Raw genomic sequence first — 27,105 nt, forward strand, 5'->3', positions numbered from 1 at the left:
GAATTACAACAGTACCAGGTTGTTAAAACATGCTGAAACATTTTGAGGTTGCACTGAAAATAATCTGTAGAGCTCCACCTACAAGATGAACTGATAAATAAAAATAGCAGTTTCTATCTAGGTAAGAGTTGGGTCCCACCCTTGAACATGCTCAAAACATGACAACATTCTGTCAAAAGATTGGAAAGATCCTCTTGTGCCATGCCAACTATGACCTGAGAGCACAGCATCAAGGGCTTGGTGGTTGCGGTACAGTGACTGAGGACCACAACTTGACTCCCACTGGTGCACTTTGCCCTCTACCTCACTTGTATAGCCATGCACAATCACTACTTGCCCAAGATTAACAGGGTGATTTAGGAGAAATGCCACATAATTTGTGAGGTGATTCCACATGTGAAAATAAACCGAAAAAGTTCTGTGAACATGTGTCGAGTTTTCAGCCATTATGGAACTGGAGTAGGTTGAAGACTACACACATCCATGAATGATTATGAAGACAAGTGTGAATATTACTCACTGAAATGTTGTGTAGACGCTGTGTTAGACAGAATAATAGTGGGACAGAGACCTATCCATTCTGCAAGAGGTGTTCAAAAAAATCCACCATCCATCTCAATGCAGTTGTAAACACATTGAAGGGTGTGTTGTATTGTTCATCAAAAATCATCTCAGTGGGCTTTAATGTGTTAGTGCTGTGAGTGACAAGTTCTTCATGTTTATCCACCTTTGTAGTTTATACATCTCCCTCTAACCAGCCCCATAAACAGAAGTTTAATGGTGTTAGGTCAGGTAATATGGCAGGCCAGTTAATGGGTCCATCATGGCCAATCCACCATTGAGGAAACATGTTGTTCAGATACTGGAATACTTGTCTGGTACAGTGAATTGGTGATCAATCATGTTTCAGGTAAATTTGCCATCGTAGCTCTAATGACACTTCTTCCAAAAGTGCAGGTATGTTTTCTATCAGAAAATGTGAATATTCTGCAACTGTCACACATTTTGGGAGGAATGCAGGCCCTATCATCAGGTCATCAATCATAGCACACCAGACGTTTACTGACAACCTAACTTGGAATCTTGTTTCCATAGAGTCATGTAGGTTCTCCATCGCCCATGCCTAATAATTTTGGATGTTCATAATACCATTGCATGTAAATTCAGCTTCATCTGTAAAATAAAGTATAGTGAACTACATGATGTCTCTGTGTACAGCCAACCAGTTACAAAATCGTTGTCTGCTTACTAAGTCACCTGGATACAGATGCTGCATGGCCTGCACGTGGAATGGGTACAAGCCTTCAGAATGTCACATACGTCACATTCACGTTTGTGAAGTATCGAACGGATGACTAATGCACCATGTACTGGTGGTGGGACTCCATTGTACCATTGCAATAATATCTTCCCTTTCCTCAACTGACTGGATGGCCTCATGTTCTGATGTTATATGTACACAGGGTAGTGTTCTGGATTCACGTAATGTTTGAAAAACCTTGGGAAGTACCCTGTCACAGGAGGTTTATCGTTCAGGGAAATGACTCTGCTATTCTGTCACAGCTGCACAGGGACTCCATTACAGTACCTGTACACAAACAACTTGTTTGCATATTCTGCATGGGTGAACATATGTGGCATACTGGTATTCAAGGACACTATGAACTTGCTCAATTAAACAAGACAGAAACCCAATACACTCAATTAAACAACACTCAAGCATGACACTTACATGGCCTCACGACTGCTCACTTATCCACACCGTAATTGCGCACTGGGTATGCTTGCAGCTATTGCCTTGGTGCAATGTCACAGTCCTGCCATCTGTTGGAGAATCCCCACATCTCTTGTGGGATGGATCAGTCATCTGCCCCACCATTATTCTGCCCACCACAGTGCCTACACAACATTTGGGTAAGTAATAAAACACCTGTCTTCATGATCATTTGTGGATCTGTGTAGTCTTCAGCTTGCTCCAGTTCCATAATGATAATAGATCAGACACATCTTCATAGGTCTTTTTTGGTTTATTTTCACATTTGGAATCACTCACAAGTTATGTGGCATTCCTCCTGAATCATCCTGTATAAAGGTGGTACCCAATGGAAGACAATCCCGTCAGTCATCATGAGCCCCTCAAGACAGTAACAAATCAACTTGCCGAAATATTGAGTCGTTTAGGTGACATTATCTTTGTGAGTACCTGAGAACACTTCAGTATCATCATACACTGGTAAAGCCTAAAATAAAACTAATAATTGATAATTTTCAATAAAAATTCATTTAATGTTTTGATGAGTTGAATTGACTGTTAGGCTTGATTATAATTGAATAAAGAGGAAAGGGAGCTTTTTTTCCCCTTATCTATGAAGTGGCACATCATATATATCACAACAATTAGAACAGATCCAGTATTGATTCCTGTCATAAACATAGAATGAGTATTTCCCACTCTGAAGGTGCCGTTTCCTTGTGTGCACTCCTTGGGTTTCTTAATGTGACGTGATTCATCCCTTTAGTTAGATAGAATCGAAGGCAGTTACCAACAAGGTCTCCAGTACTGTAATATTTAACTTTCTGTAGGAGAATACTGTAAATTGCACAATATTTTTTTAGCAAATAAAGAAACTAACATTTAGTGTAATTTGTCTTTTAAATTTGGTATGATCGTTTTGTAAATTGAAAAACAGTGTGAGCAAATTGGATAACTTTTTTTATTTTGCCTGTCTCAGTTGCATTGATATAAAATTCAGCTGTAGTGGTTACTGGTTTCAGTCTGACATGTCCATTCTCAAGCCACACACCTTGCTACTAACTGTAATTATTGTGCCAAAAGGCATGAACACCTTCTGTACACCAACGTATACAGTGGGCAACAAGTACCATCATTGGTCGAAGCCTGTGTGCCCATTGCAACTGACTGACCCCCTTCTGTAATCCCACTAGAGACTAGGGTCAACTGAACTTACCCATGCCAAATGTCAACTTTGTCCTGTAACAGAATTGTCTGGCATTTGATGTCATATATAACCAAGCAGAAAAACAGAGCATTGACAATATTTTTTTGTGTCTGTATTAGTTTTTGATACGTAGAGTATGTTGACTGAATGATCTCTAGTAGATCCTGAGGTCTATGGCAGTTTGGTTAGTTTTGTTGAAAGGCCGCAGTTTGGTTGTGAGTTGAGGAAGCAGTACTGAATGCTTCAGTTAATCCTGAGACTAACTATCATATTTTGAGATAGCTGTGTTATTATTGTGTACATAATCTTTTCAAGAATCTTTGAGAAGAAGGTAAGCAGTGGAATTGGTCAGCAGTTATCATCTACCTCACTAAATTTCTTATAAAGGTATATTTTTGTGAATGTACTCTTTGATAGTGATGTATTATATATGTAACTGAATATATTGCATACATGTGCATTACCAATTTTAGTAACAGGCATTCTGGCTGGAGAAGCTAGAGTTGACAGCTGCATGTGCATGAGGTATGAGTGCTTGTGTGTGTGAATGGTGTGTTTCTCTCTCTTTTATTGGTGAAGGCTGTTTCCAAAAGCTCTATGTAAGTGTCTTTTAATTGCATCTGTCTGCAACTTGACGTCTCCTCTTTACGGTAAGTAGCAATCTGTATTTTCTTGCATTGCTGCTATTCCTACCTGGAGTTTCCATTGTTTGATTTTATTGCTTTACTTAAGGTGTTATAAATCCAGTTATATTTTGCTTTCGATTGTCAACTGTGAGAGTCATTCTAAAAGCAATGAAGATTAGTTTCCCCAGACATTATTCAAGGTACTGAAAGAAAATTTATTTTACAACTTCTGTAAATAGTGATCTACACACACTATTGATGGGGGCTCTCTTTGGGTTATTCACAATGAAGAGATATATATAGAATACTCCTTGGAAACAATATAAGCTATCTTAAGCCCATATTCCAAAGCAAAGTCCAGTCCATAGCCATATGATAGCACACTTTCTGTGCACTCCATAGTGGGCAAACTTATATTTCTGATTTTGGAATGGTCTCATCAGAGGGTAGTCCCAATTACAAGCACCCTCTGGGTATTGGCAACACAGCAGTCGACATTAAAATTGTACCAGCTATTCAGTTTCCATAGTGGTGTAGGGTGGTGTCTCTACAACAACAAATTCTGATATCTTAGCTAACTTCTCACAGTCACTGTTCAAATTTGAGAACAACTTATTTTGATATCCTTGCCAATTTTTGTTGCAGCACTCCACAAGGTTTTCTGTGCCTTCTTCATGTTCAATTGTTGCCAAGTTGCTGAACCAGACACTTAATGTCCTCTTTCTGTTTGTTGTCATATGTACAGAGTTTAATAATCAAAAAAATCTTACCGTTTGTGGTAAAAATGGTAATCATTCAGGGATAAGTCCAGGCTATAATGTGGATGTTAAAAACATACCACTTAAACTGACAAAGGGAATTCTTCTTCAATGCATCAGAATATGGGTGAGTGTTATCATGCAGCACAATGCCCCTGGACAACAATCCAACTGCATTTTATGGTACTGTGTAGTTGGTGAAGACCATAGCATTTATGGTCTCTCGTGTGGTCATAAAGTTAGTGTGTAGAATACCCTAGGCAAATGTTCAGTACTTCAGTAGTGAAATGTCTGCTGTGTTTATTTTTCCACACAATTGTTGATTTGATTTTGTCAGTCAAAAATGAATGTTAGCCTGATCATACTTCATCATGAATATTAATTCATCTCTCATTGAACATAATGCAATATCTTCGAACTGAAACTTCATATGTCAGACTAGTTTAGCACTCAGAAAGAGTTTTATACTATGAACCTTGGCAGGATTATTAATTTTGTGACACATTTCAAAACTGCACAACAGTAAACAATCATTCTTGCTCAATGTTCGAGGAAGGTCTATGACAAGGCAGCGGGGGTTGGATAGAGAAATGCATGACTCATCGGATCAAAACATTCTTAACTTGTATAACAACCCTCATGTACGTATCTTTGGCTGTGAATGGAGTAATTGTGATTTGGCTTTGTATATGGCATTCCTTCTTTCATGTATTTTATTGCTTTATCCCTTGAACAGTCCACATGAACTCTCTGAGCTACTTCCAGGAAACGATTGTTAAGTGTGTTAGCTACCTAACTGCTATCGCATGCTTTCTTGTTTTACTCCCTGTATGGATTTAATATTATTGTCTGAGTGGTTGATGCAGTTCACTTTCCTTAAGATAGCACAGTATTTCTTGTAATATGGCATCAGTTCTACTTCCTTGTTTGCCCTAACCATTTCATTTGATTTCCTTTATCCTTGCACATGGTATTTAAATACTTTTGCAGTCTGCAGCTTTCCTGATGTCTTATTAGTGCTGTACTACATTTTTTCTTGGGAAACCTGCTCTTAAAAACTGACAGAAATCCATCAAGAAACACATTAAATGTAATATACTTCTTTGGATGGCCACCTTCTACAGTTTATTTTATATATCAGTTCTTTATTTTTCCTATCTTAAACATACTGCAATTTACGAATGTTTTACACCACTAATTTTAGGATCATCCTTAACTTGTTGCAATGTTGTCTCCTCCACAGACAGTATGTGCACAGTGCAAGGTCTTCTTCAGTCCCTTTTCATTGTTGAGAATGATCTTGCACCTGCAAGTTTCCAGAACAACACTAATTATTATTATTATTATCATCATTATTATTTACAGGTGGAATGTGACAGTAAAGGTATCATTCAGTATACACAATTCGAACCTATCAATTAACACATCAGTTAATTCATAGCAGAATACTGTGTTTGCCAGTTCTCATTTGATATAATAGGATGCACCTCACTTTTTATGTCATACACACTCCATGAAGCCACTGATGCCAGCACAATCTCAAGCAATATGTATGGAATGGGTGATGTTGGAGGCAGTGAGTTGCAAGTGTTAGGTCTAACAACAGCATCACAATGAGAGTACTTAAGTAGAGAGACAGACATGATCAAAGCAGTACGAGCAGTGAACAACAGAGAGTCAGCCTGCATCACTGAATACTGTCTGTTTGCAACACAAGTAAAACTCCTATATTTTTATGGGATTTTTTTTTAGTTTTGACCAGTAATATTTACTATAGGAAACACTCTTTATTTGCACAGAGGAGCATGTAACTGCTGTAAATATAGAAGTTGTGGTGGGATCGACTTTTGTGGCTGATGATGTATTTTATTCCATTGAGGAGAAGTATAATAGACTGAAAAATCCATTTACCTTGTACTTGTAAACTGAATGGCCAAAAGTCGTGGGAAGATTGCCACATCTAAAGGTGTGGCAGGTACAGTGCTGCAGCTAGATGTGGCATATGGCACAAGTGTAGAAACAATATCTGGACCAGGGGTTAGAGCGGGGTCTGATCCCAGCCATCTGCTTTGCCCCTTGATGTCATATTTTGAGTAAACTGCTTTACAAGTGTTGCAAAGACAATCACAGATACATTTAATAAGAGGCCAATTCCACCCTTTAACATGGTGACCACAATATAGACTATTACGACTGAAACCAAACATAAAAAAAGACCAAACTTAAGATTGTTCCAAAGCAACCAAAAAAATTGGAAAATCATGATATACACAAATTCCTTCCAGAATAAACCAAATGAAAAGATACAGAAAAGCGAAAATTGGAACTGAATATTTCGCTTGACCTGTATAGCTAAAAGGAAGACAGTGATACCAGACACTCGCTACAAAACAACTACATAATCGGAAAATAACACTCAGAACCTTCCCCAGAACAAACAAAACAACAACAAAAAAAATCCAAAAACGACATAATTGGACTAGAATATTTCACTTGACCTATATAGCTCAAAAACCCCATACACAACCATAAAAACCAGTACTGCAAGTTTAACTGCACATATAAAGGTAAAACACACACCCTCCCTCTTCACAACAAATGAAACTAACCAACACAAATTTGAAAACCCTCATTTCAAAGATATTTTCCTACCAAAAACAAAATACAATCTTACAATGAATGAAAAAGCTCTTAAAATGTACTTATAGATCATAGAATTCCAAATCAGTGAAGGTTGGCCACAAATCACACACACACACACACACACACACACACACACACACACACACACACACACACACACAGACAGACAGACAGACAGACACACACACACACACACACACACACACACACACAAACACACAAACAAACAAACAAACAAACAAACTGTACTGCAAACAACAAAATATTCAAGCATAACTGCAAGGCAAACAAGAAACACAAACATGAAGTCTAAAAAATCAACAAACTGTGAACTAAAACTAACAGCTCAAAAATTAAAGACGATTAAATAACCAATAAATACCAAAGACTTGATCTCTTCAGCTAAACCACTATTGCAAAGTACATCACAAACAAGTACAGCCACCACAAGAATGAGCCACCCATGACAGCATGACCCCTATAAAAATAGTCCACTTGAAATACCCTGTGTCTCTACAGTGTCACATTGGGGGAAAAAAAAACCTGCCCAATATTTGTAAGAACCAAGATTATAAACAAGGTCATGACTCACTTCACTAGCAACCATTTGAATTACACACTTAGGTTAGTGCCTAAACTCATCCCCGACAAACATTCCAAATTACAAAAACAGGCAAATAATTGTAAGAAACAACATTACAATTATACTCACTAATTGTTTCACTTGCAAAAATTAAGTTGCACTCTTAGGTTCCTGCCTGACATTGCCCTTAGAAATCATGCCAGATGTGGAAAGGAACAGTTAAATATATGTGAGAAACAAGAATATAAATATATCACCACTAGTTTCTCTAACAGTGGTTTAAGCACTGAGGTTCCACTCTAACCACTTGCATACATCACGAAATATTTGGAATAAATGGCATTATTTACAAACGTAATAGTATACACCAGTTACTTTGACCACCACACTTAACATTTCAAACATGCCATTTACATCCTTTGCAATGTAAACTCATAACATCACAAAGGATATCATGGGTCAAAGCATACATGTTGAATCAGACCATGTGCTTGACCTCTGAACTGTCTGATTATGAATAGTTTTCTATTGCATGCTGTAACACATCAAGAGATAACTGACATTGAATGTGGGATGATAATGGTGCATGAGTCACAACCTATCAGAGCTTACACAAGAATTCTGGTTTCTGAGGTCAATAGCACATGGGAGTGAATTTTCAGTATCCCAGAGACAATGTTTCCACAAGCATAAATCATCACACAGGACAACCACAAGTGTTTGGTGGATGTCACATAATATCTGGTAGAGTCATATGGGTTCATTGACAGTTTACTGTTAGCCAGCCCATCGTTGACTTGAATGTGGGGCATCAGGAGTCCATTTTTACTAGAACCTTAAGGAGACAAATGCACTGCATATGTTTTAGTAGTGGATGACTGACTCCTCACATCAATTGCATTCTCATGAATTTTGGACACTCAGTGTAATTTGTTGTGTGTTCTTCTCTTGCCTGCTGCTAGCCAGCTACTTCTTTGCTGAATATTCCACAAATAGTGCACTGATAATGTATGACACTGTTATTATTATTATTATTATCATCACTATTGGACAAGGTGTCACTCCTCAGACACTTCTGTAATGTATAACATAGGTGGCTCATTATTTTACATATTAATTCTAACGCAACAGAAAATGATTCAAAAGAAAATTATGAGTGGTCAGCAATATTTATCACTAAGCAATTGTAGGAAATGAATAGAGAGATATTGTGAGCAACTTCCAGCATTTAGTTGTGCTGTTTCATAAGACATTACCATACATTAAAAGATTATGTGTAGTCTACATAGAGCTTCTAAATTCTACCAAAAAGTATCTCAAACTGAAACATTTCTACTGGCTTCCAAGCCCATCAGATACAAAAAAAGTCTTGTACTTAAACTGATGTATCAACAGTAAGTAGCAACATCTCCAGGCAATGTAAAGGAGCTTCCTCTGTAATTTCCTATGTGAGGTAACTAGGAATGCATTGGAGTCTTACACTCATTAACTCAAGCAACTCTTGGGATACTTTCTGTAAAGGAAAATAACTGATGGTGAAAAGAACATGTGTTGTTAAAAACATTTTTTGTTAAATGAATGAATGAATGTGTTTTTGATGACTAGATTCATTATAATTGACACAGTCCATTTATTACATCTAATAGCAACTAAATTCATTTCACCCATGCACCCTCTTTACCTACCATAAGAAAAATGTTTGAGATTGTTTTCATAATAATGATAAGAAACTACAGTAGACCTTGTTTTACAATCACTTCAGAAGGGAATAATGTTCACTTCCATTTGTTCCCTTTTAGATATTCTTATAATCTTCCCTGTTTGGAAAATGAATAAATATGTTGTAATTCTTTCTCAAGTTGCAAGACAAAATAAAACACGTTAACTTTTATGAATACTTCGGTTTTAGATGATGGAGCAAGTGCACGAACAAGGGAAAAAGAAGCTGGGGAAAGTGGTGAGAAAGCGCCTGAAGGTGAGGAAGCGGGGCAAGAAGGTGAACAAGAAGCAGGAGAAACAGAACCTGAAGGAGAAGGTGAAGGAGATGACAGGAAGGACAGTGTAGTTGAAGCTCCTGTGCCAATGAAACCCAAGAAGATCACTAACCAGTTTAATTTCTGTGAACGTGCTTCACTGACTTTCAATAATCCATTTCGGGTAAGGATTTTAGTTCCAGCAATGAACTAACTGCCCATTAGTAAGCAGTGGAATTGTGTGCTGTTAATGGGAAACAGTCTGTATTACATTGAAGAGCCAAAGAAACTGGTACACCTGCCTAATATCATGTAGAGCCCCCGTGTGTTGCAGCACAATGTGGCATGGACTCAACTAATGTCTGAAATAGTGCTGAAGGGAATTGACACCATGAATCCTTCAGGACTGTCCATAAACCCACAAGAGTACGAGGTAGGTGGAGAACTCTTCTGAACAGCATGTTGCAAGGCTTCCCAAATATTCTCAATAATGATCATGTCTTATGGGTTTGGTGGTCAGCGGAAGTGTTCAAACTCAGAATAGTGTTCCTGGAGCCACTCTGTAGCAATTCTGGATGTGTGGGATGTCTCATTGTCCTGCTGGAATTGCCCAAGTCCGTTGGTATGCACGATGGTTGTGAATGGATGCAGGTGATCAGACAGGATGCTTACCAAGGTGTCACCTGTCAGAGTTGTATCTAGACATATCAGGAGACCGATATCACTCCAACTGCACACACCCCACACCATTACAGAGCCTTCACCAGCTTGAACAGTCCACTGCTGACATGCAGGGTCCATGGATTCATGAGGTTGTCTCCATACCCATACTTGTCCATCTGCTCGATACAATCTGAAACGAGACTCATCCGAACATCATCATGTCGGTGTTGACGGGCCCAAGCAAGGCATAAAGCTTTTGTCTCATGCAGTCATCAAGGATACACAAGTGTACCTTCAGCTCCAAAAGCCCATATTGATGATGTTTCATAGAATGGTTCCCACCACGCTGACACTTGTTGCTAGCTGAGCATTGAAATTTGCAGCAATTTGCAGAATGGTTGCACTTCTGGCATGTTGAATGATTCTCTTCAGTCATTGCTGGTCCCATTTTTGTAGGATCTTTTTTCCAGCTGCAGTGATATCGGAGATTTGGTATTTTACTGGATTCCTGATATTCATAGCACACCCATGAAATGGTCATAGAGGAAAGTCTCCACTTCATCGCTACCTTGGAGATGCTGTGTCCCATCGCTCATGCTCTGACTATAATGCCACGTTCAAACTCACTTAAATTTTGATAACCTGTCATTGTGGCAGCAGTAAATGATCTAACAATTGCGCCAGACTCTTGTTGTCTTATATTGGCATTGCTGACTGCAGTGCCATATTCTGTCTGTTTACATGTCTCTGTATTTGAATATCCATTCCTATACCAGATTCTTTGGCACTTCAGTGTATTTGTAGATGTATATTTAAGTATTACAACAGCATTATTACTTAAAACAGTAACTTCAGGTAAAATATGTTATAAATTTTGTACGTCTGTTGATAAGTAACACCTTCTTCAGCTACATTAAGCATGAAATTCAGATGCTTTGAAAGCAGGATAAGGTCATGATCCTGTTCTATGTAAAGTTAGGGTATGGTGCTAATTAAGAATAACTTAGTTTGGAAATCTGACAGAGCATAGACCCATAAATAACATCCTTGACATTATAGTTCAACTTTCAAACATTGCCATACACTATAGTAGGATCTGCACTAGATAACAGATAATAGTATGCAAAGTGCAAGAGTATGATTTTGAAGGACAACAAACATTATAACAGTAGAGGTATTCAAATTGTACAAGCAAGAACTCTTATACGATAGCTTGTAAATTACATTGTAGCTTTGGTGGAGGGAGAACAGGAACAAATTTGACAACTTTTCACATACAAATATGTATGTCAGTAATACAATCAGTTATCATAAGGAGGTTGAAGAGAAAGAAATTCTATTATTTCAGGGTGTTCACTGTGATACAGTGTCAAAAAGGAAATTGACAGCACTTGACGTGTACCATGTTTTTCACACATCTTATGAACAGTGCATTCATCTGCTCTGCAATGATTAATAAAAGCATAGTGATAAGACTACTTTCTAAACTCTGTTCATATTTGTAAGTTACAATAACAAGAATCACAATTTAACTGAGATGTAAGAGAGGTTATCAAGAGAAATGCTTTCAAATTGGCCTTGAAAATATGTGGTTTGTCACTATCCACCTTCTGTTTTCTGGAAGATTACTGAAAATGTAGTCTGTAGAGAAATATAGACTACAGTGTGTGGTAGACAAACACTTTGTCTCCTTACACAGATAATTCTATTTGTGACCTTGGCAGGCAATACTTTTTACCTGATGACAATACACAATACAATCATTCAAGCAGTCTCTATGATGTGAATTATGCAAACGAGTAAATTTGAGGTAAGAGTGGTTGGTTATATACTGGGGAAAAAATAGGTGCTTCTGTGGATGAAACTGAAGTGAACACTGGCTCTGTTTACAGCCTTATGAAGCTGTCTGTAACAGATACCCTTTCCCCCACCCCTCCTCCTCCACTGCACTTCAAGCATACCACTGGCTACCATTGCTTACCTATCCTTTGTATACAGAATGTCTCCATAACATCTTGCAGCATATTATTTGAGCTGGTAGTAGTAAATAGTAGCAGTAGTTTTATTTGTCCATGCATCACTGTTATTAGGAGACATTGATAATTTAATAGCAAAAAGTGTAAATGTGTAAATCATAATTATGTGCAAGTACATACTTACAGGTCTAGTTTGGCAAGGATGGGACATGTAGTTGGTCATAGCCTTATACATTGCTTGACAAGAAAGTGAGGTGTCCAGAAGACAAGGTCAATGTAATTTTGTACACAATGAAATTTTCACTCTGCAGCAGAGTGTATGCTGGTATGAAACTTCCTGACAGATTAAAACTGTGTGCCGGACCGACACTCAAACTCAGGATCTTTGCCTTTCGTGGGCAAGTGCTCCACCGTCTGAGCTACCCAAGTGCATCTCACAACCTGTCCTCACAGGTTTAATTCTGTCAGTACATCATCTCCTACCTTCCAACTTCACAGAAGCCCTCTTGCAGACATTGCAGAACTAGCACCCCTGGAAGAAAGGATATTGTGGAGACATGGCTTAGCCACAGCCTGGGGGATGTTTCCAGAATGAAATTTTCACTCTGCAGCAGAGAGTGTGCTGGTATGAAACTTCCTGGCAGTACTGAAAGGTGGGAGATGAGGTACTGGGGGAATTAAATTTGTGAGGATGGGTCATTAGTCATGCTTGGGTAGCTCAGTTGGTAGAGTACTTGCCCGCAGAAAGCAAAGGTCCTAAGTTCAGGTCTCAGTCCGACACGCAGTTTTAATCTGACAGGAAGTCTCATAACTTTGTACACATACGCACCATTGATGTATATGTAAATGATAAGATTTGCTACTCTGGGTGACAGGAAGAACAGCCACCAGAGTGCATTAGTGTTGTTGCCAGGCCTGGTAGGTTATATGAGGGGTTGTGAACAGCGTCATATGTTGAATAATCACTGTGAAGGCATGGAGATGAAGCATAATCAGATGATACAGGATTATCAGCATCTGATACAATTTGACAAGACCTCATTGTGGGTCTCCATTTCATCAGTGGGTAGAATTATGTGGTTTCCAAACTCATGGGCATTTTGAAGGTGAAATTGTCCAGTGACGGATACCATGGCAATCTGAGGGCAAACATACTCATCGTCAAGGTTCTAGTCAATTATATCTGACCACCATGAGGAATGATCACCACAATTTGCACCAGTCACATAGTAACCTATTCACATCTGTGCCTGCCATCCAAGATTTAGTAATTGACTTCTTGCAACATTCTATGTCATCCTGCACCGTTGCTCAGAGACTAGCAGCAATCTGACTATGGAATTATCATCCCAGTCCTGCTGCTGTTAATGCCATAACACACACAGTTGCATTTGGAATGGTACTGTGATCATGAAGCAAGGACTACCTGGTGAATGGTGCCACATTGTATTCAGCAATAAATCGTGGTTCTGCACAACCTCAGACAACTATTGTCAATGAATATTGTAGCACCCTGGGAAGATATCCCAATCTTCCAGTGTTTTGGAGGGGTACAGCAGTATTACTCCTGATGTCATGGTTTGGAGAGCAATTGGGTATGACTTCTGGTCTCGGCTGGTTGTGATTGAGGGAACTCTGACAGCACAATGCAATGTCATGGACATCCTATGAGAATGCATTACCTCTCATGTGACAGCACCATGATACCCATTTTTCAACAGGACAATGTTCATTCACACCTGAATGGTCTGTGTGATGTGAGGATATTCCCACGGCCAGCGAGGTCCTGATATCATTCTCCTATAGACCATATGGGGGACCAGCTCAGATGTCAACCCTGTCCCAGTGGCAGAACCCAATTACAACAGTTGTGTTCCAGGAGGGGTGGGGGGGGGGGTGCATTGTCATTCATCATACTTATAAATGTGCTCATTTTTTGACTTGATTTTATAATCCCTGGAATAACCACATATGCCCTCTGAACCTGTAAAGTTCTTTATGTTTCCTCTTTCCCTTCTGGTTGCCATGCTTCCTTTGTCAGGCAGTAGAGTTGGCCTTTACACCAGTTTTCTCTCCCCATAGACATCATTTTTCTCTCCCCATGTTCAGAACAGTACTGGAAGTACAGGCAATTAGTAAAAGAAACCAAAAGGCGTCTCAGTAAACCTATCCATTAAAAATTCAAAACATAAAAGTAAAGTAGCATGGTATGTAATTAACATATAATGATTTAGTGAAAAGAGTGCAAATAACAGAAATATTATTAAGTGAATGGTAACTGAGAACACATTCTCATCAAAAACGCCATTCATTTGAAGGACAGTGTATGATGTCAATAGACATTTAAAAACCTCCCTAACCCCAGCCCTCACAGCAATTAGGTCCTTTCTCAGGGAGGATGGAAGTATTGGTTGGAAAGAAGAGAGGGACTGACTTGTTATGAGGATGAGGGGTAACGTAGGTGAAGGGGGAGGCATGACAGAGACTGAGAAGTCAAAGACAGTATATTGGTAAGCACTATGGCACCTCATTTCAGAGATGATGCAAAGACTGGATGAGAATGAAACACAGAAGTGAGAAGTGAAATAAATAGTGAAATTAAAAGCTGAAGAGTGGTGGTGTGGGGAGGGGGCTAACTAAGTGAGTGATTGAGAGAGCAGAGAATTGAGATAAAGAAATGATGTTGTAACTAAGTGTGTAAAAAATAAAATACATAATAATAAAGGGAGCAATTTCAGAGATGATACAAAGACTTGATGAGAATGAAACACGGAAGTGAGAAGTGAAATAAGTAGTGGAATTAAAAGCTGAAGAGTGATGGTGTGGGGAGGGGGCTAACAGAGTGAGTGATTGGGAGAGCAGAGAATTGAGATAAAGAAATGATGATTAACTAAGTGCGTAAAAAATAAAATACATAATAATAAAGGGGGAAAAATAACACTGTGGGATGTATCAATCTCAGTTTTAAATTTGAAATGGCACACCCAAATCACCCAACAAGAATATCAACGAGGCTAGATGAAAAAAGAATAACAAAAATAATTTATATTATTATATAAAATAATAATGTAGGCAAAGATAGATTGTTACTTGCCATAAAGAAGATACATCAAGTCAACAGGCTTGATTAAAAGACACTCACATGTAGCTTTCAGCCACAGTATTCGTCAATAAAGAGAGAGAGGCATACAAACACACACACACACACACACACACACACACACACACACACACACACACACAACGAAGCACACTTCAAGCACACACACCTGCCAACTGCTATATTTCAGGCCAGAATGCAACATCACCTGGGATGCAAACAGTAATCTGGAGGGGATGGGGAAGGGGAAGGGATAGTAGTGTACGGGTGGGGAGACAGACGCGCACTGTCTGGTGGAGTGTTCACAGACTAGACTCCAACAGGCACAGTGTCAGGAGGTTGTGGGGCTGAGAGGTGGGGAAAAAAGGAAGAAAAAATGAGAGGAGCAGAGAAAGATGGGTGGATGCATTAGCAGGGGGCTTCAAATAAAAAGGGTAGGAGATTAGAATTGGGAGGAGATGATAGGACATAGGGGGTGGAAACTGCTGGGTGGAGGGTGTGGGGACAGTATGTCATGCTAGTTTGAGGCCAGGATAGTTACGGGAGCTGAGTATGTGTTATAAGGATAACTTCCATCTACGTAGTTCAGAGAAGCTGATGGTGGTGGAGGGAAGGATCCAGATGGCTCGGGTAGTGAAGCAGCCATTAAAAACAAGTGTGTTATGTTCAGCTGCATGTTGTGCCATTGGGTGGTCTACTTTGCTCTTGGCCACAGTTTGGTGGTGGCCATTCATTCTGGTGAACAGCTGGTTGGCAGTCATATCAATATAAAAAGTTGTGCAATGATTGCAGCAGAGCTGGTAAATGACATGGCTGCTTTCACAGGTGGCCTGGCCCCTGATGGCGTAGGCTAAACCTGTGACAGGACAGGATTGGGCAGGTTTTGCACGTGTGCCTTCCACAGGCATATGATCCTTGTGGCTAGGGGTTGGGATTGGGAATGGCGGAGGGATGGACTAGGATGTTGTGGAGGTTGGGTAAGTGTCAGAACACCACTTTAGGAGGGGTGGGAAGTATCTCGGATAGGATGTCCCTCATTTCAGAGCATGATGATAGGTAATCATCATAGGTGTCTTCTTGACATAAGTAGCAATCTATCTTTTTCTATATTGTTGATATTCGTACATGGGGTTTCCATTGTTTGAAATATAATTTTTAACTTATTGATGGAAACCCAAAAACATCAATGATGAGGATCAAAGAAGTTAAAGAAGACCTGAGGGAAATGGAAGGAGTAAATGGAAGAAAATGAAAAATTTAGAGTAAAAGTAAAATAATTTAAGGGCTTCCAGGAGAAAAGAAAGAAAAAGAAAGGTAAAACTAGGTGCAGTGTGGACAGAAGAAAGAAGAGAAAAATATAGGGACAAAATGAAAAATTACTGGAAAGAAAGAAAGGAGAAAAAGAACATTAAGTTATTTCTTGTGGTCCTTAGTAGGCCAAACCAGTAAAAAAGAAAATGAAGCAGGGAGCAGGGCTGATTATATGTTAAGTCGAGGAGGGTGATGAGATGTTATACAGCAACCCCCCACAGCCCCACCCCCAGAGTTCAGGGAAACTGGTACTTGTTGGAACAAAAGAGGCTGTGTGATGTAGCAGGCAATCAGGTCTCTTGAGTTATGTTACAGAGTATTTTCTGCAGTTGTGTACTGGATGTCTCCAAGATGAATAGCACATTTTTGTCCCTTCATGTGCTCAGCAAGTTTGGTGGTGGTCATACTTATATAAAACACAGTCAGTGGATTTAAAATGGTAAACAACTTGCATGGTTTCACATGTTTTTCTGTGTGCTATGTTGTGGGATTTACCAGTGGTGAAGATGGAGAAAGTAGTAATTGGTGGGTTTTACGACATGGACATTTGTAGAGATAGAAACCTGGGGCTTGGGATAAAGGTGTGGGAATGCCATATGGTTTAGTAAGCTTGTTAAAGAGGTTAGGATGATGACAGAATGCTATGGTGGTTGGTGTGTGGAGGAGGAAGGTATCTCACTACAGGGCTTGAGCGGAGAAAGTCATAGTCTTGGTAGAGTACAGTATTGAGGCAATCGGAACTTTAGTGGGAAGGGAGGCAGAACTTGTAATTTGAGGAGTTGGAGGTGTATTATTTGTAGAGTGAGAGGAGGATGCTGCTCAAGAGATTTATTGGTGAATAAGATGTGTGGGGTAGTTGGCTTGTATGCGGGAGGAGGCCAGACAGGGAGATCATTGGTCTCATCGGATTAGGGGAGGACGGGGAAGGAAGTCAGCCGTGCCTTTTTAAAGGAACTATCCCGGCATTTGCCTGTAGTGATTTAGGGAACTCACGGAAAACCTAAATCAGTATGGCCAGACGCGGGATTGAGCCTTCGTCCTCCCGAACGCAAGTCCAGTGTGCTAGCCACTGTGCCGCCTCACTCGGTGTGTGTGTGGTGTGTGTGGGATAGTTGCAGGAAGGAAAAGTGTTGGGGAGATTGTTGGTATATAGTGTAGTGATTCTTCTGGAAAACCTGGAATTCTCAAGAAATTACATATTACCTGGAAAAATCAGGAAAATCTCAGGATATTTCAGGAATTTTGTAGAATCTCAAGGAATTCTGTGTTTTTAACTTAATGTTGGAATTTAATTGTATGGAGCCTTATAAATTTGAAAATACTTAATATTTCAAAGTGTGTTAAGTATTTGAATATTAGTCCATGTAAATTACTGATTTTTAAAAACTGCACTTAAACTACAACCGAGAATAAAAAAAAGTAGTTGCTGTGAGACGCTCAACTACCTCTCCCTCCCATTCACTATCAGTTTCTCAGGAGCTTCTTATGACATTGTCTTCTTCCCCATACGCAGAATTATCAGGTCTTATTTGTTGTGCAAGTTTGAGTAGCCCCTTGATGCAAGTGTTGAGGGTTTTGTGAACTGCACAAATACATTTAGCCATGGGGAGGAGTGATTATGTGAAAGGGATGGCAGCTGTAAAGTGCAGATGTTACTGTTCATTGGTAGATCTTATATGGGCTGAGGTTTGGGTGTGGAATTTGATGCGATGGAGGTCAACATCAAGGGAGATGGCTTTGGTTTTGGAAAAGAGGCAGGTGAATCTGAGTTGGGAGGCAAGTCATTGCAGGATGTGAGCAGTTCTCTTTTATCGTGTGTCCAGACAACAAATATGTCATCAATAAACCTGTGCCAAGTCAGAGGGTTCAGCTTCTGAGTCTTTAGGAATGTCTTTTCCTTGTTGCCCATAAAAAGGTTAGCATATCACAGGGACATTGTAATTCCCATAATAATCTCTGGGATGGTTTTGTAGATCTGCACTTCAAACTGAAGTAGACAGGTAAGGATGAAATTGACTAGGCTGATAATAAACAAGATTGTAGAGAGACTTTCAGGTTCCAAGAATGGTTGGTGTCTTTTATGTAGGATGGCAGACTCTGTTTTATGAGCTGGAGGTGTTAGTCTATGAGAGATGAGAGGCATTTGATGGTTGCTTTGGAGCCAGCTACAGTATGACAGGTGGGGTAGTTGTTTTTGTATATTTTGGGAACCATGGAGAAGGTGTGGATTCATGGAAGAGGAAGAGTCAATTGCCTCTGTTGATGCAGTTGTGAGGGAAGTTGAGTTTTAAAGATTTTCTGAAGCTCAGCCTCACTGGAAGGTACAGGGTCACAAGGAACAGTTTGGTATGTTGAGGTGTCCAATAGCTGATCGTTGCTGTTCTGCCACATACCTCTCATTGTCGAGTACCACGGTAGTGGAGCCTTTGCTCATGGCGAGGAGGGTGAAAGGGTACTCTGCCTTCAAGTGACAATTTGATTAAGGTTTAGTGTATCAGTGGTATTGTTCAAGAAGAATTGGAAGACAATGCAGGAAGTGACAAATTCTGGGAATACTGGGAGAATGCAGGACAAGGGTAGCATGACTGTCATGTGCCTCTCTGACAGTGCCATTTCAGTCCTGCTCACACCACATCCCTGCCACACCAGTGCCGGCATCTCTGCCATACCACTTCTGTGTGGATTGGGCCATACAGTCATAGAGAATGCCATTTAAAAATTTACTCACAAAATTTTGCAAGAATTAAATGACAAAATAGCATCTTCTGGTATTTTCTGTAACCTATCTAAAGTATCTGACTGTGTGATCACAATATTTTTCTAAATAAACTGATGTTTTATGACATTGGTGGTACAGCCAAGTAATGGATAATGCCATATCTAACCAAAAGAATAAAGGAAAATCCAAGATGGAATGTAACAGTATTTTGAAAAGGAATTTTGCTACTCACCATATAGCAGAGGTGCTGAGTTGCAGATAGGCACAACAAAAAGACTGTTAAAAATAAGCTTTTGCCCAGCAAGGCTGTCTCTGGCAACTGGAGCCACACAGTTCCAGAGACTGCAGTCATGTGTGTTGAGTGGCGTTTGCATGTGTGTGTGTGTGTGTGTGTGTGTGTGTGTGTGTGTGTGTGTGTGTGTGTGTGTGGTTTGCTTGCTGGCCAAAAGCTTATTTTTGACACTATTTTTGTTGTACCTGTCTGCGACTCAGCACCTCCACTACGTGGTGAGTAGCAACTTTCCTTTTCATAATATTGTTAAAAGAATAAAGAAAATTGTATATAAGGATACAACCAATGTAAGCAGGGGAGATTACTCCGAGTGGAAAGAAATCACTTATGTGGTTCCACAAGACTAAATCTTATATCCACTGTTGTTTCATGCATGTGTAAATAAGCATCTGTATATTATACAACAAGCAAAATTAGTTCTTTTTTTTGTCACACTGATATCATTATCAGTTGAAACACATACATGGCAACAGAAGAAATGGTAAATAATGCTCTTAAAATTCTTATTGAGTGATTTTCTGCAAATTGTTTGCACTCTCAGTTTCAAAAAGACTTGACATATTCAGTTCTGCCCTTCTACGGGGATTATTGGTAGTTGAGAGCTTCATTGTTAGACATGTGATGAAGAATCTTAGGGATATGACTGCCAAGGACAGGAATAAAACCAAGTGCACTCTTTGTGGATACCAGGGGGGAGTCACCTCAGATGTAGAATGGGTCCTTCTTGATACCACAAAGTACACAGGGTGCAGCCAATTGCAGGTGGTGGCTGATGTCAGTGCTAATGATGTGTGTTGCTTTTGACTGGAAGAGGTGGCCTCTTGGTTCCAGTTGCTATCTGAAGTGGTGAAGATAGCCAGTCTTGGTTACATGATGAAGGCAGGTTTCTGATGAAGGCAGGTTTCTGCCAGGGGTGGTTTAAGGCACAATGACACAAGCCATAGCTTTGTGCACCAAGCTGAGAGAGATGTCAGATGCAGCACAATTGTAAGATATCTGTACTGGATATATGACAATTAATAGTGACTACTCTGGGTGCCAAGCTGAGAAAGGAACCAGGGGCACCTAAGTGCAAGATTCACATACGGTACATTTCACAATTAGTAGTGAAAACTGATATGGACAAAAGGGTACGAGGGGAAAGGAGGGAGGGGAGGGTTCCAAATGATGAGTCACTTGTGGGACAGAATGTTCTTGAACTGGTCCTGGGTTCTGCTTAATAGGTCATGTGTCTATTACACACAGTGCCCATTACACACAGAAGGCGTCTGTATGGATAGCAGGGGATGTATGGAGTGGTCTGTGCAGTTTTTTTAGGTTCATCTATGTCTACACCTGCTTCTGCTGTAAGGTGTATGGCAGGGGGTACCATGTACCTCAACTAGTCATTTCCTTTCCTAATCCACTTGCAAATGGAGCTTTGGAAAAATAACTATTTGTATGCCTCTGTATGAGCCCTAATTTCTCGTATCTTGTTTTTGCAGTCCTTACGCGAAATGTACATTGGTTGCAGCAGAATAATTCTGCAGTTGGCTGAAAATGCCTGTTCTCTAAATTTTCTCAATAGCGTTTTGCCAAAAGAAGGTTGTCTTCTCTCCAGGGATTCACAAAGCATCTCTATAATGCTCATGTGTTGATTGAACCTACTGGTAACAAATATAACAGCTCATGTTTGAATTGCTTTGATTTATTCCTTTAATCGGACCTGGTGGTGATTCGTAACACTTGTGTGATACTCAAGAATGGGTCGCATGTGTTTTCTATGCAGTTTCCTTTGTAGATGAATTACACTTTCCTAAAACTCTCCAAATAAAATGAAGTCATCTATTCAGCTTCTGTACTACCATCCTTATGTGCTTGCTCCATTTAATATTGCTTTTCAATGTTAAGCTTAGATATTTAATTGACATGACTGTGTCAAGCAGCTCACCACTAATACTGTTAGGTTAAATAAAGGGTCTCAAGAAAGTATAAACAGGGCTTCAGTCTCCAAAGGTGCAGGTCACACACAGAACAAGGGTAGACTTAGGAATCATTGGTAATATAGTTGTAAATTGTCATAGCTATATTGAAAAAGAGCTAGAGCTCAAATCACTAATAGAAAGCTTAGATTGTTATAGCAAGGGGAAACTATGGCCGTAATTTTTCCCGAGGGCATACAGCTTTACTGTATGGTTAAATGATGATGGCGTCCTCTTGGGTAAAATATTCTGGAGGTAAAATAGTCCCCCATTCGGATCTCCGGGCGGGGACTGCTCAAGAGGGTGTCATTATCAGGAGAAAAAAAACATGCATTCTGCGGATCGGAGCGTGGAATGTCAGATCCCTTAATGGGGCAGGTACGTTAGAAAATTTAAAAAGGGAAATGGATAGGTTAAAGTTAGATATAATGGGAATTAGTGAAGTTCGGTGGCAGGAGGAACAACATGTTTGGTCATGCGAATACAGGGTTATAAATACAAAATCAAATAGGGGTAATGCAGGAGTAGGCTTAATAATGAATAAAAACATAGGAGTGCGGGTAAGCTACTGTAAACAGCATAGTGAACGCATTATTGTGGCCAAGATAGACATGAAGCCCACGCCTACTACAGTAGTACAAGTTTATATGCCAACTAGCTCTGCAGATGACAAAGAAATTGAAGAAATGTATGAGGGAATAACAGAAATTGTTCAGATAGTGAAGGGAGACGAAAATTTAATAGTCATGGGTAAATGGAGTTTGGTAGTAGGAAAGGGGTGAGAAGGAAACGTAGTAGGTGAATATGGATTGGGGGTAAGAAATGAAAGAGGAAGCCGCCTGGTAGAATTTTGCACAGAGCACAACGTAATCATAGCTAACACTTGGCTCAAGAATCATAAAAGAAGGTTGTATACATGGAAGAAGCCTGGAGATACTGACAGTTTTCAGATAGATTATATAATGGTAAGACAGAGATTTAGGAACCAGGTTTTAAATTGTAAGACATTTCCAGGGGCAGATGTGGACTCTGACCACAATCTATTGGTTATGAACTGTAGATTAAAACTGGAGAAACTGCAAAAAGGTGGGAATTTAAGGAGATGGGACCTGGATAAATTGACTAAACCAGAGGTTGTACAGAGTTTCAGGGAGAACATAAGGGAACAATTGACAGGAATGGGGGAAAGAAATACAGTAGAAGAAGAATGGGTAACTTTGAGGGATGAAATAGTGAAGGCAGCAGAGGATCAAGTAGGTAAAAAGGCTACTAGAAATCCTTGGGTAACAGAAGAAATATTGAATTTAATTGATGAAAGGAGAAAATATAAAAATGCAGTAAATGAAGCAGGCAAAAAGGAATACAAATGTCCCAAAAATGAGATCGACAGGAAGTGCAAAATGGCTAAGCAGGGATGGCTAGAGGACAAATGTAATGATGTAGAGGCTTATCTCACTAGGGGTAAGATAGATACTGCCTACAGGAAAATTAAAGAGACCTTTGGAGAAAAGAGAACCACTTGTATGAATATCAAGAGCTCAGATGGAAACCCAGTTCTAAGCAAAGAAGGCAAAGCAGAAAGGTGGAAGGAGTATATAGAGGGTCTATACAAGGGCGATGTACTTGGGGACAATATTATACAAATGAAAGAGGATGTAGATGAAGATGAAATGGGAGGTATGATACTGCATGAAGAGTTTGACAGAGCACTGAAAGACCTGAGTCAAAACGAGGCCCCAGGAGTAGACAACATTTCATTAGAACTACTGACGGCCTTGGGAGAGCCAGTCCTGATAAAACTCTACCATCTGGTGAGCAAGATGTATGAGACAGGTGAAATTCCCTCAGACTTCAAGAAGAATATAATAATTCCAATCCCAAAGAAAGCAGGTGTTGACAGATGTGAAAATTACCGAACTATCAGTCTAATAAGTCACGGCTGCAAAATACTAACGCGAATTCTTTACAGACGAATGGAAAAACTAGTAGAAGCCGACCTCGGGGAAGATCAGTTTGGATTCCGTAGAAATATTGGAACACGTGAGGCAATACTGACCCTAAAACTTATCTTAGATGCTAGATTAAGGAAAGGCAAACCTACATTTCTAGCATTTGTAGACTTAGAGAAAGCTTTTGACAATGTTGACTGAAATACTCTCTTTCAAATTCTGAAAGTGGCAGGGGTAAAATACAGGGAGCGAAAGGCTATTTACAATTTGTACAGAAACCAGATGGCAGTTATAAGAGTCGAGGGACATGAAAGGGAAGCAGTGGTTGGGAAGGGAGTGAGACAGGGTTGTAGCCTCTCCCCGATGTTATTCAATCTGTATACTGAGCAAGCAGTGAAGGAAACAAAAGAAAAATTTGGAGTAGGTATTAAAATCAATGGAGAAGGAATAAAAACTTTGAGGTTCGCCAATGACATTGTAATTCTGTCAGAGACAGCAAAGGACTTGGAAGAGCAGTTGAGCGGAATGGATAGTGTCTTGAAAGGAGAATATAAGACGAACATTAACAAAAGCAAAACGAGGATAATGGAATGTAGTTGAATTAAATCGGGTGATGCTGAGGGAATTATATTAGGAAATGAGACACTTAAAGTAGTGAAGGAGTTTTGCTATTTGGGGAGTAAAATAACTGATGATGGTTGAAGTAGAGAGGATATAAAATGTAGACTGGCAATGGAAAGGAAAGCGTTTCTGAAGAAGAGAAATTTGTTAACATCGAGTATAGATTTAAGTGTCAGGAAGTCATTTCTGAAAGTATTTGTATGGAGTGTAGCCATTTATGGAAGTGAAACATTGACGACAAATAGTTTAGACAAGAAGAGAATAGAAGCTTTTGAAATGTGGTGCTACAGAAGAATGCTGAAGATTATATGGGTAGATCACATAACTAATGAGGAGGTATTGAATAGGATTGGCGAGAAGAGAAGTTTGTGGCACAACTTGATTGGAAGAAGGGATCGGTTAGTAGGACATTTTCTGAGGCATTTAGGGATCACCAATTTAGTATTGGAGGGCAGCGTGGAAGGTAGAAACTGTAGAGGGAGACCAAGAGATGAATGCACTAAGCAGATTCAGAAGGATGTAGGTTGCAGTAGGTACTAGGAGATGAAGCAGCTTGCATAGGATAGAGTAGCATGGAGAGCTGCATCAAACCAGTCTCAGGACTGAAGACCACAACAACAACAGGTTGTTATAGGTACTGAAAGCTGTACAAAGCCAGAGATAAGTTCAGCTAAACCTTTTACCAACAACCTAATGGTCTTCACAAAGGATAGATTAAATACAGTTGGTGGTGACATGTTTGTTGCTGTTATAAGTAGTTTATCTTGTAGTGAAATTGCAAGTAGTTAGTTCATGGGAGTTAGTATGGGTGAGGTTATACTTCACAACCAGAATAAATTAATAATTTGTTCACTTTAGAAATGCCCCCCCCCCCCCCCTCCCAAGCTTCAAAGAAAACTTGAGTTTCACCATCAAACATCATATGAAATTGTTCTACATGCTTTCTCCAAAACTTATTGTAAGCAGTTAGTTTAGGAAGCCACTCAAAGCATAAATGGTTGTGGTAACATACTTGACCTCTTAGCAATAAATTATCATGAGCAGATAGTGAGAATCTTGATGGACACAGGGTTTGGTGACTACAAGGTTATTGTAGTGAGACTAAATACCATAACATCCAAAAACACCAAACAAACTAAGTATGTATGTGTAGGCCAGATGTGGCCTGAATTCTAAGAAACAGTATTGACAACAATTGAGACTTATATACCAAATAAGGGGGAAAATATCGCCTTTGGTATGTAAAACAGCTCAGAATACTGTTCCAGAAGCAACAAAAAAGAATGCCAGATTTAAAGAATGCAAAATTCCCATGATTGGTAACGTTTTACAGAAGCTCAGAATTTAGCATGGGCACCAGTGCGAGGTGCTGTTAATAGTTACCACAATGAAACTACACCAGCAGCAAGATGCAATCAATACCTTCATTACACTGTATCAATGTTAACGTTACTAACAATTGTCCCACTATGGTGGAGTTATTTAATATGGTTTTCCAAAATTCCTTTTTCAAGGAAGACAAAGAAAGTATTGCAGAATTTTAATGTAGAACAGCTACCAACATGAGTAACTTGATGTAGAGAAGAAACTTAAATCAGCTAATAAAGGCAAGTCCTCCAGTCCAGGCTTCTTTCAGAGCATGATAATCAACAATCATGTAAAAACACTCACTCAACAAAGGGACTGAAAAGCTGCACTAGTTTTACAAGTTCACAAGAAAGGAAATAGAAATAATCTGCTGAATTGCAGACTCATATCACTGACATAATGTACTCTGTTTGAACATTATGAATTACCTCAAAGAAAATGATCTGTTGACATATAGTCATCACTGATTCAGAAAATATCATTCATATGAAGTAATAATTGCCATCAACAGGGGATTTCAAATTGACACCATATTTCTAAATTCCTAAAAGGCTTTTGACACAGTCCCTCACAAGTAACTTATAATCAAATTACATGCCTGTGAAATACCTTCTCAGTTGTACAACTGGATTTTTGATTTTTTGTCCATAGAAGTTCATGGAAAATCTCTGATTAAAACAGAAGTAATATTTGGCATTTTCCATGGAGGTGTTATTGGCCCTCTGATGTTCCTAATCTATGTAAATGATTTACGAGACAATCTGAGCAGCCATCTTAGATTGTTTGCTGATGATGCTGTTGTTTACTGTCCAGTAAAGTCATCAGAAGATTAAAACAAATTTGAAAATGATTTAGATAACATAACATATCTGTATGTTCCCCCCTCCCCCCTCCCTCTGCTATGAACCATGGACACTGCTGTCGGTGGGGTAGCCTGTGTGCCTCAGCAATACAAATAGCCATACCATAGGTGCAACCACAATGGAGGGGTATTTGTTGAGAGGCCATACAAACATGTGGTTCCTGGAGAGTGGCAGCAGCCTTTTCAGTAGTTGCAGGGGCAACTGTCTGGATGACTGACTGGTCTGGCCTTGTAACACCAACCAAAACAGCCTTGCTGTGCTGGTATTGTGAACAGCTGAAAGCAAGGGGGAATTATAGCCATAATATTTCCTGAGGGCATGCAACTCTACTGTATGGCTAAATTATGGTGGCGTCCTCTTAGGTAAAATACTCCAGAGGTAAAATAGTCTCCCATTTGGATTTCCAGGCATGGACTACTTAGGAGGAGTTCATCAAGGAGAAACAAAACTGGCATTCTATGGATTGGAGTGTGGAATATTAGATCTCTTAATGAGTCAGGTAGGTTAGAAAATTTAAAAAGGGAAATGGACAGATTGAAGTTAGATTCAGTGGGAATTAGTAAAGTTCGGTGACAGGAGGAAAACAGTTTTTGGTCAGGTGAATACAGGGTTATAAATACAAAATCAAGTAAGAGTAATGCAATAGTGGGTTTAATAATGAATAAGAAAATAGAAATGCATGTAAGCTACAATGAACAGCATAGCGAATGCATTATCATAGCCAAGACAGACACAAAGC

General features: G+C 39.5%; 1 protein-coding gene across 1 annotated transcript in view; it reads left to right on the forward strand.

Annotated features, from left to right (window-relative positions):
• The window catches only part of LOC126484965 (dynein intermediate chain 2, ciliary), a 271,700-nt gene that overhangs the window by 85,294 nt on the left and 159,301 nt on the right, over window positions 1-27,105 (forward strand). Inside the window, exon 4 of the mRNA XM_050108567.1 lies at window positions 9,480-9,727. Coding sequence (XP_049964524.1) covers window positions 9,480-9,727 — 248 coding nt within the window. The remainder of the gene's footprint in view (window positions 1-9,479; window positions 9,728-27,105) is intronic.

This window comes from Schistocerca serialis, chromosome 6 (genome assembly GCF_023864345.2).
Source record: "Schistocerca serialis cubense isolate TAMUIC-IGC-003099 chromosome 6, iqSchSeri2.2, whole genome shotgun sequence".
Classification (NCBI taxonomy): Eukaryota; Metazoa; Arthropoda; class Insecta; order Orthoptera; family Acrididae; genus Schistocerca; species Schistocerca serialis.